This window comes from Polypterus senegalus, chromosome 12 (assembly GCF_016835505.1).
Source record: "Polypterus senegalus isolate Bchr_013 chromosome 12, ASM1683550v1, whole genome shotgun sequence".
NCBI classification, from domain to species: Eukaryota; Metazoa; Chordata; class Cladistia; order Polypteriformes; family Polypteridae; genus Polypterus; species Polypterus senegalus.
Window position 1 is genome coordinate 4,682,313 of NC_053165.1, and position 14,323 is coordinate 4,696,635.

Sequence of the window (14,323 nt, forward strand, 5' to 3'; positions counted from 1 at the left end):
TGGCTTCATAACCGAAAGCACATGTTCCACAATATGTAGGGTGTGCGGTCATAAGCCTTCTTCCAGTCCATAAATCGTAAGAACAAGGCTGGCAGACTCTGGTGACTCTCCTGACACCTACAAAAGGACAAAGTGTTAGTCCACTCTTCTGCAGCTAGAATAAATTCCATATTGCTTCTTCTGAATCGCACGTTCAACTAATGGCCTAAATCATCACTCCAACAACCCAGTATTGGCTTACTTTGAGAAGGAGTAGTGCAGAACCTCCAGTCTCCCAACGATATCCAGCATCCACTCCTTTAGCCATGAAACTATGGCGCTTCTAAACCATCACAGTGACCTCTACCACGAGGTGGACACACACCCACCACATTCTTTTCCAGAATCTCCTCAGAGCAGCGTGTGCCTGCCAGGTTCAGGACTGACCTGGGGGCCACTTGCTCTGTTCTGTATATACCTATCACCAAAGGCGATGATCACACCTGGCAGCTCCACATGTCTGACTCATGTCTATGGGTCACCCAGCCAATAGATGGCTAATATCACCAGCTAGCCTGGCTCCAGTAGTGAGTTCCATTATTACCATTCATGAACAATCCAAGTTCTCTTGGTTTTTGGTTTAACCATCATTGACAATTTCTGTTATTTCTTTTTATTTTGCCCCACCAAGTGTAAAAATATGAGGAGTGCAAGGTTCTCAACAACCCAACTCCAAAAAAACTCAGAGGCCCCAAATTCTGTCCATCAAAATGAGGTAATCGCCATGCAGTGGATCTGATCAGCACAGTGCTTCATGGGAGAGCAGATCAGTTTATAAGTTGGACAGGAGAGGGGACCCCACGTTTTGTTATCCTGAACAACTCCAACACCTCTTTTTAGTTTTGTGTTATTCCTTTCCAGCTTGTCTTGGATTAAAGGTTAACCCCAACTTACCTGCCGGACTGCCCCACTGTGTTTCACGGGGAGTATACAGAATTTTCTAATTGTAAATCAGTATTTTGGCACATTTTCATTTTGTTTGTTGTAATTACCAAGTTTCTGTATTTGCAGTTTCCCTACATTTTTACTTGTTTCGACCCTTTTCTTCATCCGGTATAATTTGCTTTCACATGTGTTTGTTCATTTTATGTTTATTTTAACGTGTACTGTCTTCTTGCATTGACAACACACATTTATTTATACGTTTATCAGGGGTCTTTTAAGAGACTGTTTAACTGTAGAGGGATTATCCATCATGCCAACAAGCTGGCGGTCTGTCACACTGGGTTAACAAGAGCACCGTTGCTCTTTGCCATTTACTGTAAATCACCGCGCCTGAGCTCTGACCTCCGCCTTCAACGAGGTGTGGACTGTGAACCGTCTAATTGTTCCTAGCCATAGTTAAGCCATTTTCACTCCTGGTTAACTCCAGACATGTATATATTATTATTACTGGCACTGCAAGACTAGCTCAGTAGTAACTCAGTTGTAAAGGGCAAATGGCCATCATGGGGCAACTGCTAAAAATAAAGTGATTCCCAGAAACCTGCTGGACAATTGTCATATTATGACTGTGACAGGCTAAAAATAAACAGATACAAGTTGTGTGTACTCTTCATCTGTAGTGGCGACACTCCGCCGAGAAGGTGGAGGCTGACATGGAGAGTCGGGCTCAGCGTGACTGACTAGACAGAGCTCTCCATTTTACTCATGCCGCAAAGCTCTAGCCTTTAGGCCAGTGAACGTGAATTTGCAGCTCACCACTAGCAATTCACCACAGCGCAAATGTTTGTGGTGCGAGTCCACAGCAGTTCAGTTGGCGACAAGGCTGGGATTTGCACTGTGAACGGGTGGAGTGTAGTGACGACGCTGCGCAGAGAAGGTGTGGGCTGACAAAGAGGGAGATGAGCTGACATCACCAGGGTTGCTCATGGCTCACTGTGGTCAGAGTCAGGATCTGCGCGTCTGATAGATGGAGCCCTCCATTTAGCTGACACTGTTCTGAGCTAGAGACTACAGGTTCAGAACTGACCACCGACAGTCAGCCACAGTGCAGATCTTCAAACTGTGAGGCGGCTTTGTGTTGCGAGTCCACAGAAATTCACACTTACATGTTTCATAACGTTGATTAGATTCCAGAATAGTGGAGGGTTGGATTTACTAGCACAAGTGAACTGAAACAGGTTCTCATCCCCTTCTGTACCCAATAAGTGCCCAGTGTATGTTATGGTTCCTTTTTCAAATCCTCTTGACAAGTGTAAGTTGACATCATCTCCAGTTAACTCTAAAGTGTCTCCATCCATTCCGAACATGTCTTGTGAAAACCGGTGGTCCCAGTCCCTGCCTCATGTGCAGCTGTGCTTTCTGGATTTGAATGAAATGAATGGAGATGTGGACATCCAACCACTCTTGAAATAAAGGAGACGACTTGGGCCCCCGCACTCTGAAGCTTTGTTTTACACAAGTCTCAAGCTGGGTTTGGATTGTTATTTCCTATGCTGTATTTCTGCAGGTGGCACACACATGTGAAAACACTTCTTTCACGGGGCCTTGGGGTGTCTGAACACAACAGACACTACAGATTTGAACTTTTAAATGATCAGGGCTTGGTATGCAAAGCTTTCCGGCTTCCCTTAGTGGTGTCCCGCTGCCGGGAGGAACAGGCAGCACAAAGACACAGCCCTATAAAGCACTTGTACTTCACCATGGACGTCTTCATCAGAAGTACTGTATCTACTGTACTGGTGCCCTGTCCAGGTGTCTGTATTCCATCTAGCCAGGTTCAACATTCCTAGTGTTTTGTTGGAGGAAATGCAAAAGCTGTACTGACAGCTGAAAGATTGTCTCTATGCAAATGTATGTCTGCGTATATCTACAAATATGTATAATTATGTACTGTAGACACTAGTGAGAAGGAAAGACGGAGAGAGTTTTGAGGAGCTGATTGTAAGAAAAATTGGGTGCCAACGCAGGCAGTGCCAGTATTCAGTTTTCCACTACCTTCCTTCTTATTTATGTTTTGTCAACAATTCCAGTAAAGTTGAATTTGTGTAGTTGAGGTTCTGTGGTGTGTATGTAATATATGAATACTCCAGCATGGTGACACACTCTACCACTTGTTAGATTAACATTTGAGCTTCCGCTCTTCATTTGCCTGTCAATATGTGTACACATACTCAGAAGAGCCGAGGAACGATCAAAACTCGCATACTTTTTCATGTTAGTCAGTGCTCTCCCTTTGCTGCTGATTTGGTGCTGTTATTCTACAAAGTGGACCCACGCCTCAGGTTCATTTCATCTGATTCAGAACTGGCTTGATGTCAAATATTAGACTCAAATAGCAGAGCTAAGCCAAAATAATTCAAGATTATTACTAACAATAATATCAGCCCCACTCCCCTGCAACGTCATACAAAGAGGCACATGTGAAAAATGAGTAAGAATACTGAATAGAAGGCGGTGCCCAGAGTTTACATGGTTAGCAACCAAAACATCACATACCCCACAGGAGAGCGTTCGGACTTTTACATTTGGTCGACTTATCTGTCTTTAAAAACTGAAATATGCAAAAACCGCAATCAGGTCTGAATTAAATACAAAAGACACCACTCACCAGCTCCCACTGCCAACCTCAGTTTGTTCAGGCTGTTGTTCCTTGTGAGGGAAGATCCACTGCCATTAGTCTAAAATGAGCAGAAACCTTCTTATCAGATGATACATCCAGCAGTTAAGCTGCGTCTTCTTCCACACTGGCAGTCAGGCATGACGTTTTTCTTTCCTCAGACTCCTGATAGTCCAAACTCTTTGTCTGTTTTACCAGGCCTTTGTTTATAAGTCTGAAGATATGTATATTTAATGTACAACAAAACAAAATGGACAGATACAGATATTTAAAAGGAGATAAATACAAAGAGTCATACATAAATCATTTCATACATACACACTTTGCAGGTCTCCTATGAGCTTCCTAGTTGGCTATCATAAGAGATAACTATGGCATCTGTCTAGGTGGCACTTTTTGGGGCTGTCCTTATACAGACTGGGGTGAGAGGGCCTTCACTCAGACCACATTCATGTGTAATGGATCTGCACCCTTCTAGTTCCTGGGCAGAGTCCTGGTGGCCACAGATGTTGTAAACTGGGCATACAACCCTGAATGCCAATCCTTAAAATGGAGAACAGCAGCTGACTGTCCAAATATAACTCACGATATGGAGAGTGAGACAGACAAGAGGTTACAGGTAGCAGATATGTGGCTAGTTTTGACATTCAGAAAAGAACCTAAGAGGTTAGTTGGTACCTTTCATGTTAGGTGCACTTTCCATGATAAAACACAGGCTATTCTCACCCAAAGGGTCCCCTTGGGGGTCTGTTAGTTCACCTCTTTTGTACATTCTCTACACTAGTGGTTGTCGTAGTAAATTTGAAAACCAGTTCATCTTCAAATTTGCTGTTGGCTCAGTGATTGTAAGCTTACTTAGTGAGAGTGAAACCAGTCATGGTCCAGGAGTAGATGATTTTGTTTACTGGTGAGACGAGTCTTTTCTACAGCTAAATGTTACAAAAAAACCAAGAAAGTAGTAATCGATTTTAAGAGAAACACTTTTTGTACATAAAACAATCTTGACAGACCAGGCAGTGGAGATTTTTGAAAGGTATAAATATCTGGGGATAATCATAGACTCAAAAGTGACTTTCAGTTAAAATACAGAACTGCAAAAAGGGACAGCAGCTCCTCCATTGTCTGAGGAAGCCGAGCCTTTTAGTGTCACTCCGTCCTACCGTTATCTCACTCTTTTATAAATCTGTCTGCTGGCCAGGTTTGGAAATCTTAATGTCAGCAACAAACATAGAATAAATCAAATTGTAAAATGGAGCAGTCAAAGAAGAAGGTCTCAACAGTCAAGTGCTCAGTGTTACAGAAAGCAGACAGGACTCGCCCAGTGCATTCTCACTTCCAGTTGTTGCCATCTGGACAGGGGTTCAAGGTCCCAAGGATAAATACAAGGATTGTTCAAGTGCTCCTTTATCTCAATTGTTAGTAATAAAATCAACTTTAACAAACATCCACAGGCTTTAATCATTGGATGAGCAGTTAGCATTTGCATTAATCATTAGTCAAGTCGTAATGTTGGTTTAATTTGTTATTTGCAATATGTGGAATCTCATGTTATATCAGAAGTATTTTGTTAGCTGCACTATTTTATTTATTTGTACAAAGTTTATGTTTGATGGCTGTGCTTTTTGTGATGTGATTTTAACGTCACATCGTGGTCTCTCTGTAAAATTTGCTGCCAACCCAAAATTCCTTCTTGGGACAATAAAACTGAACTGAATGGAATTAGAAAAGGGCCTTCAATCAGTAACTTGAATTTGTGTGTCATAAACTATAAAGAGTCCCATCAAGCATCGCCCCACACAGTCATGTGTTTTGGGTTTGTCCTGAATTAGGATCATTTGTCAGATGGTGTTGAACTCGCACGTATTCCTAATTCTTTAATAGCCTTGTTTGGAGTAACATGGCATAGGGTGAGATTATATAACAATAAATTCACTGATCTCATACACTATGCTGCTTATGTGTCTACGTTTCTTGCTCAATAGAATACAAAAATCAACTTTTCTTTGCAAGGTGCATGACTTTTTTGTAATTTGACAAGAACATATTAATGTTTTCTAAGGTAAGCATGCCGGGACTCTGCCAGTGTTTTAATATACGTCTTAGGACGGGCACTTCATGTGTTCACAAAGCTCTCTAAGGGGCTCAGATCAGGCTTTATCTGTTCATTAGAATTTATTTCATATTTTGGAAATGCTGTTTAGATTGTGTTCAACATATTGAATTGTTATATTTAGGCTGAATAAATCATAATTTACAATAAAAAGTAAATCCCTAAATAAATCTCAATTTCCTCTACATCAGGGGTTTTCAGGCCGCTGCCACTTGTGGGTTTCAAGTGAGCTCTGATGATTGCACTCGATTACTTCCCATGGTGACGGTCACTCTTAATTCACCACAGGGTACGTCTCTAAAGACCCCCACACCCAAACTCAGGTCACCAAGGGTAACCGCCTCCTCGTTCCTCTGACAACTGTGCATTTCACAAAAAATAGAAATGTTGTTACATAATGCAACCATGAATATTAGCTGTGACTTAAAATGTTGTTACCATTATATTAATAGGGAAAATAATTTTAATTAAATACAAGCTTTATTAGTTTTCATTCTAAAACAAAAATGTTTCATTCCTTATTGCCAGCCCATTTCAGATTAGAAAACATTTAGACTGCATATTAATTAACCTTTTGTGAACAGAAATATTTAACCCCATGGCGTTCCTTATCTTGATTTTCAGTGCTCAGTGACTTGTGGAAGAGGTCTGAAGTATCGAACCGTCACCTGCCTGAGTAAAGATGGCACCCAGGTGGACGAGGAGAGGTGCCACAATGTGACAAAGCCAAGCACACAGAAGCAGTGCAGAGGGGGACGATGTCCCAAATGGAAAAGTGGACACTGGGGACCGGTAAGGCAGCCTTGTGTCTTTTTATCAAGTGGACTGTCCATTATTTATAATGAAGTTATTTCGGTGTGTTTCGTATGTTTGTCAGTGCTGGTGACAGCGAGTCTCTGTGTGGAGTACAGAGGCCTCACTCTTACGTACTCCTGTGATTGGGGTCCACTGTGTGGCAGTTAGGGATCACTGAGGATCTCAATGTGTGTGTGTGTGTGAAAGTGCGAGAGTAGACCGGCCTAGTAATGAACTTTGTGATAGCACCAGCCCCCTATTTGTTATTTTTATCATGATTTTTTTTACCCTTCTTCCACAGGTTTTTCCTATTTTTTAATTTTTCTTCCAAACCCTAGCAACCAGACAGACACACAGACAAGACACACACACACACAGAGACACTTGTCCTTTTATTAAGATAGACAAGTGGGTGAGAAAATGGCTGAATGAATGAATGAACGGCAAATTGTATTAAGTTGCACCCCTGTGGAGATTCCTTGAACAAGAACACACTGTGGCCATTCAGGGGCCTGCACTTGTGTGAACCCAGCTTCCTGAGCACAGCTTGAGTCCTGTCCACATGCACAATCAATTTGGTCAAAGAGCTGACGGTTAAACCTCTGACTACAAGGTCAAAGAAAAGACGCTAAGAAGTAATTCGGCAGGAACAGACCGTGCTTTATTGTGAAGGGCAGGAAAAGAATCGGCAAGTCTTAATCAGTACGTGCTTATGGAGGCACACATTAGTGAAGTTACTGAACCTCCCCGTGCACTCCGTCCACGCTGTGGGTGAAAAGTCTTAGAGAAACCGTCAGTGCACTTTGTAGTTGAAGGTCGGCAGGCTTTGAATAATCCAGTGTCATTACCTCCTATTTATTATAAGGCAACTTAGCACTGAGCATGACTTGATTTTTGCCAGTCCTGCACGCAGTGTGAAAGGGGCAGCACAGCAGAAATACTTCATTACTGTACTTGAGTATGTTTTGAGAACATTTCTACTTTACTTGAGTACAACTTTCAAATGCAAATGGCTACTATAACTCTGATCTATTTTGATGGACATATTGGTTAGTGTGATATTACACCCAGAAACAGAAGGGCTGTGCGGATACACACAATAATTTACTCAGTCAGTTATCAACTTCATGAATATGAAGAATCAGGAGCGATTTGCAAACATGCACTGCGGGTGCTAACACCTAATCTTCTAGGCCAGGGGTTCCAATGTGTTTTTATCCAAGACCCCCAAAAAGTTGTTACTACTGGTCAGGGGTTTTGATTTGGTTTTTACTAACTGCAGTCCCACAACATCATTCTGGATATTCTCAGACCTCATAATCAACGCAAAAGCTTTATTGTAGCAGACTGTTGGTGAATTTCATGTTATAGCCCTTGGCTGGGGTACTCAACCGTACTCCTTGGCATACATACCACCTCCAGGAACTGAAATGTTTTGTGCCACCATTTTTTTTAATCTTAAATTGTAAATTGCTAAACTGTTACTAGGGCACAACCTAAGGTCGGATTTTTTAACCCCCAATAATGTGAATTTAAATAAGGGATTATTGAGAATTTTTTGTAGGTGTGTGCGTTTTTTTTCATTTTTATGTTTATGCCAAATGAATTACAGGTATTGTTAAGAAATTGCTTTTAATTTAAAATCAGTAGTGGGATTGGATATGGAATAAAAAAGGAATTTCAATACTTTAAATTTTTAAAAAGTATACAGTCACTGAAATCCAATGAAAACCAGGAGAAAACTCACAAGTTACATCCTGCTTATGGTCAAAAGAAGAGAATACTCACTCAGCAGAGGATCCAAGTCAACGTAAAGGCCGATCCTGCCTCATGGCCGCCCAGTTCTGTCTCTGCCTGCATTGGATTTTTAAGGACGGTTGAAGGTTACTGAACAGCAGCGGCTCTAAAAGCTTTCCAATGTTGAGTAACATTGTATTAATATGATTTTATATTTACGCTGTAGATATGAACACACACGCACACACCTCCACACAGGTGCAGTATATACACAAAGGTAAGTCAATGAGCGTCCACACTTTGGTTGGCGTACAGCTTTCGCCAAGCACATGTGGACACCTGGTGTGTCTGCGGTCACAGTGGTAAAGTTCCGACCTTCATCAGTTTCCCTTGTTTCCTAATTACATGGCCACTCTGTTCTACATTTGCACCAAAAAGTAGCAATGACATGTTTGCTATGGGCTGCAGGTGTACCAGGGGCCAAAACCCAGGTTGGTTCATCAGATTCATGGCACAGACTTGGTCGATGTAGTCACTGGTAGCGCATGTGCACAGGTGTCCCCCTCCACTGGTCTGACCATGTGTGAAGTTCTCAATCCATTTGTCAGCACTCTGCTGTGGTTAAACTGTGGAGAAATCCTTCACACCAACAAACGAGGCCTTGTTTATTCTTTATGCCTGGAATCCCAACGTGGTGCACGTATTTATTGATAAACTCTTAGGAGTGATGAACTAAAGGTAAGATTCAAGGTAACAAAACAAGAACACAAAGCCCGCTTAGTCTTTCTGTTGAAACCTTGGCAATATGGTGGGGCTTCTGATCCACTTGAAGTAAGTCCACAAGTGCGCCCTTTTCACTTCCTATTTCTCCCTGTAGTCCTTCTCACATTTGCATTTTATCCCAGAAATTCTCTGTTGAATTTCCAGGTGAACAGGATCTTCACCCGTGCACATGTGTCAGTTGGTGACATAGTAGACACCATCTTATTTAACAGATATTCCTTGACTGAACTTTAAATTATTTAAATAAAGAATCGTCTTACAAACAATCAGAAAAGAGAACCACACACCCCACCCGGTGTCACTTCCAGGAGAAGGGGTTGTCCTTGTATGGGTACAGGGAGGCAAAGTGAGCGGTTCACTTGGCAGCCATGAGAATCCTGTGCCACCCTGGAAGTGCCACATTTATTGGTCGTCTTTTTGGCTCCACGGTTTAGAAGCCCGATATAATGTCACCGTTCCAGCTGGGGCTTGCTGGGCTCCTCTTAAAAGGGGAATGTGGTCTTCTGCCTTGGGGTCCCCATTGTGTGCTAGGAGGTGCCCTCGCTGCTCTGAAGTTCTCAAGTAAACTGTTTCCAAGTGCCCAGGGTACCCATCATCCCACACTGACATTCAGTGATTTTGTCTCACTCTCTGGCCTGTGCTCAGCTCTTCCTTTATTCTCTACCTGTTTGGTTTATTTTGCCTTCAGGCAGCGTCCTGCCACCAAGGTAACCCTCAGCTATCAAAGAAGACGAAGGTAATGAAATGCTGAGCGTTTCAGCTGCTGAGCCTTTTCTCCATTGAACATTTTGGTAAGACTCTTGTGGACAGATGTTGACGTACTGTAACCAAATGTCCCCATCAACATTCTGAAGTTGTCCACCCACAGTTTGCAAGAAACCTCTCCACATCTCGCACCCTGCAGCTCTGGCTCTTCTCCTGTATAATTGGGAAAGGCATTTTAAATGAAATAAGAAATGTCCACAAGTTTCTACATACACATAAAGCAGCAATGATTGTATTTAAAGAGACAGCTATGACCTTTCATTTTCTTTTCTCTTTCTTGCTGTCTGTCATGTTCTGACAAACTGACACAGTGTGCTGTTGATATCTATGATGGTCTATCAGGTTGCATCTATATGATCAATTTCTTTTTAATTATTGTGCACATTCAGTCTAAATATTTGTGCGCACTCATCAGATTTCGATGGCTTGAAAACTATAAACCGGGTGAATCACCTTTAGCCTCAAAGTCGCCAGTTAACTTAAAAGACACACGTTGTGCAAGGGGCATATGGGGGGCTGGAGCCTCTTCTGGCAGCATCAGTTCCACCCTAGAGGGTGCCAGTCTGACTGACACAGGACCACTCACACACCCACCCACACACGCAAAACCAGTTAATCTGAGTGGCACATCTTTGGAGATGAGTGGAGGAAGACCACCACGGATACAGACAGGCTGTCCATATACTACAAGGCGTGGAGTTCAAACCCCAAATGTGTGATCTGTGATGCAGCAGCACTAACCACTGTAACCCAGTAATAATTTTGTGATCTGGACCATCCTTTTTTTTTCAGAAGCTTCCCAGTCCTGCTCAAAGTTCTTTTCAGCTTTCGACCTCGGCTAGAAATGACTAGACACTAAATAACGAAATGAATTGGGTCACAGATATTTGATTAAACGGCTGGTTAAACTATAAAGCTGTTGTTGTGTGTGACTTCACACTTACTGTATACTATAACCTTAAAAGTCGCATGAAGCCCACGAGGATGCAAAGGCTTATGGCATTCCGAGTAAATAACAAAGTCATATTGGATATCGAGTGCCCCAAGCTCCATTGTGAATGACTGGAGACTAACAAACAAGACGCGGTCGGTCCACACCAAGAGCGAGCCTTACCTTTGTCACACAGCCTGTTTAGCCGGACAGCAGAGTGACGTTCCCGAGTGCTGAGGCGCCCGTCTCCGACTGTTCAGAGTCGCCTCCGAGATCAGGGCTGCACTTCCTCGGCACAGTGGAGGGGGCTGGCGTGGGGGTCGTCCTCTCAGCGCTGCCATTCACTCCTTTATAAATGTCTGTCCGTCCTCGGCACAGTCGCTGCAGCATTTTAAAGGTGACTTCCCAACAGAGTGGAGGATTAGGATATCTGTGAATCTCAGAGGGATTAGTAAAGAGAAATGTTTTAGCAATCCAATGCAAACTTGTATGCTTTTGAAAAATCCCACACTGTCACATCGTGATGGGAAACAAAGAGAGCTTCTGGATAACAGCTGGCGTCACGTGAAGTGTCTCATATTGTCCGTCCTTTGTCCTCCTGTGAGCGCCTCTATTGTCATGAAGCAATTCCAAACAGGTGGAGGTCCGCATGCTACCTTGCGGTGGGCTCCCCAGAATGCTTCTGATTTCATGCGCTGAACGCAAAATGCGCCAGAGGCTGACTGCTTCATTTTGTTAAAAGTTTCGGAGAGCAGTTTTAATACCAATAGTTTGATTCACTTGAATGTGGGTCAGTAAATGGTGAGTAACAGTAAGTTCAGCCCGGAGTGTCTAATTAGTCCTGAGCGCACACACACACAACACTCGGCAGCTGGAGGTCATTACCGGGCCTTTTTTGTGTGCCGGCCTGACAGATGGGTCACATGCCCCTCACATGCCCCTCTCTGTCTGTGCACTTCACTGCTTCTACGCATCTAAATCTTATACCTTCTGACAGACCGGATTCCAAGAAATCGGTTACGGCATTCCCAGCCGTTAATTACTCCACTCCGCCGCAGGAGCCACTCTAATGTGCTGCAGATGCAATTGGTTGTACGTCCATTGGCCCCACTTGGGAGGTTCATGCTTGGAGATAATCTGAGACGTGACCGTCCAGCTCATTAAGGCAGAAGAGAGCCCCAGCTCCGCACAAGGCTTGACCGAGGTCTTGCCTTTTACCTCTCTTTTGCTTTAATGTTGAATTTTTAAGAATGCATTTGTATTTTAGACAGGCACATAGGAAAGGCGCAATATAAACAGACAGAGAGTGAAAAGGCACTATATGGCAGCTAGCTCAATATGAAGGGCAGTAGACGATAAACAAAAAAGGATTCTGTGGTAGACACACAGATAGGAAAAGGCGCTAAATAAAACAGATACATACAGATGGATGAGAAGCGTTATAGAATTGATGTGACAGGCAATTACCATATCTATAAAATCCAACGTCTGTCTGTCTACTTTTCACGAGAGAACGACTTAACGGATTTAGATTGGCTTTTTTTCTATAATTTGATTTTGTGACTTCTCTCATCCCACTATGTATCATAGTTTGCTTGTGGTACCGATTTATTTCTGCGAATTTGGAGAGAGAGGCTGTGGGCCATGGGAAGGGGGGCAGGTCCCACCATACTCATGTGCCAGCCTCCATTTGAGTCACTCTACCTCTCACCACATGTTGGAGCGTACTTTGCCTCCACTTACCTAGCGGCGATACCCGTTTCTTTACTGATTTTTAGAGTTTGTCCTGTATCACGACTAATACAGGCAGAGCAGCGGGAGACGGCTAGTACAGTATATGATAACTAGGAAAGCTGCTGCGATAGACAGACAGATGAATAGGAAAGGTGCTATATCACATAGACAGAAGAAAGGTGTGGTTTACATTTTTTGAAAGTCACAAGGGGGAATCGGGACCCAGTCCTGAAGATGACACGATGCCACAATAGAGCAGTGCGCAGTGCCGTCGTGGAGGTGGTCTGGTAAGGGTGGAGGATGGCAGTCAGGCAGTAAGAGGTGTCTATGGCACTCTTTCCATTTTAAAAGAAGTTTGAAGGCCAATGTTATGTCAAGGATTGCAGGGTCACCTGGTGCCAGTGCAGGGAGCTGCATTCTGGTGCTTTGGTCCAACTGGAAGCCAACTCCTAATCCACAGGTGGTTTCGTGAGGACCAGAGTGTTGTTGAAGGTAAGATAGCAGCGTGCTGTTGAGCGTCGGAGAAACAGTTACAAACGGCCAGTAGGTTTGTTTAGCACTTTGTATTCTTCCTTTGTTCTCCTCTCGTTATAATTGTTGTTTAATTGTTAAAACACTTTTGTTTAGCACACTGGAGTCATTTTAGGTTTGGGGACAGCTTGAATGAGTCCCCTCCAGTTCATACCATTTTATATTTATTTTTCTATTATATAGTGCCTTTAATGTGTATATATATATGTGTGTTTTATAGAGTACTGTCACTTTTGTATAAATCCGCTGTTTTTCGTACGGTGCCTTTTATATTTATCTTATCTCGTTTCCTCGGTGTTATCGTGTTTCTGTCTGGCTCTCATACAGCACCTTCCATATCTGTTGTTTTTTATACTTTAATTCATGTCTTTCTTTGTGATTCTCGTTGAGTAGATGCAGTTCTGTCGACCCCAGAGCTCTAAGGTTAGTGGGTAAGTGGCGCAGTCTTGGCACTGCATCAGACAGTTCAAGTGTGATGTACAACAGCCGGCGTGAGTGTTGCGCCAAGCCTTGCTGGTATCCAGCTCCACTGCTGTAAAGCACAGACATCTTTCAAATGTTGAACTCGTCCAAATGAAGGCAGTGCTAACCTTTACTTTATGGTTTGATGTAAATCACAGAGTAAGCCAGGGTTCAGTTTCTACAGGCTGAGCCCTTCAAGGCCTGTCAGAAGTGGAATGTTCTAAGTAGTACATATAGATAGTTAGTGTCAAAAGGTGTGAATTTGATTGATGGCTTTAAGCCCCGCCCCAAATATGATGGATGACATTAAGCCCCGCCCCAAATATGAAAATATGAAAATATGAAAATTATGAAAATATGGAAATATGAAAATATGAACTATGAAAATATAATTTATGTAAATATGAAACTATAAAAGTATGAAAATGTATTTATAATCTTAGGACACGTGGGTTTATTTTATAAACATTAGGTTCCTGTGAAATTAAATATACACTTATCTTGCAGTCATAGCTATGCTTATGTGTAACTTTCTGAAAATATTCACAGGCCCGCTAAGATATAAGCACGGGACACATTTTATAAGCATTAGATTCAAAACTAATATTATAAAATTAAATATACACTTATCCGTGCAAAGCCATATATATGGCTACATAAAAACGCTATAAAATATTCACACAACCGCTCTAAGTTATAAACTAATTGCAAGAAAATAAATATACTGTAATATCCCTTCCCAGACGGGCAAGTGTTAGTAAATTATCAAATAAAAGAACTAATCAATGGTTTATAATCACTTTCCTTCTTACTTCAACAAGCTGACAACCACAACGTAGGCAGGACAAAGAAAAACGCGCACCACTAAAAATCC

The 14,323-nt window shown here is 42.5% G+C and overlaps 1 protein-coding gene across 4 annotated transcripts in view; it reads left to right on the forward strand.

Moving 5' to 3' along the window:
- The window catches only part of adamts9 (ADAM metallopeptidase with thrombospondin type 1 motif, 9), a 235,057-nt gene that overhangs the window by 175,049 nt on the left and 45,685 nt on the right, over positions 1 to 14,323 (forward strand). For all 4 annotated transcript variants that reach the window (XM_039772882.1, XM_039772884.1, XM_039772881.1 and 1 more), the window contains one exon: positions 6,336 to 6,503. In XM_039772882.1, the coding sequence (XP_039628816.1) occupies positions 6,336 to 6,503 (168 nt within the window). The remainder of the gene's footprint in view (positions 1 to 6,335; positions 6,504 to 14,323) is intronic.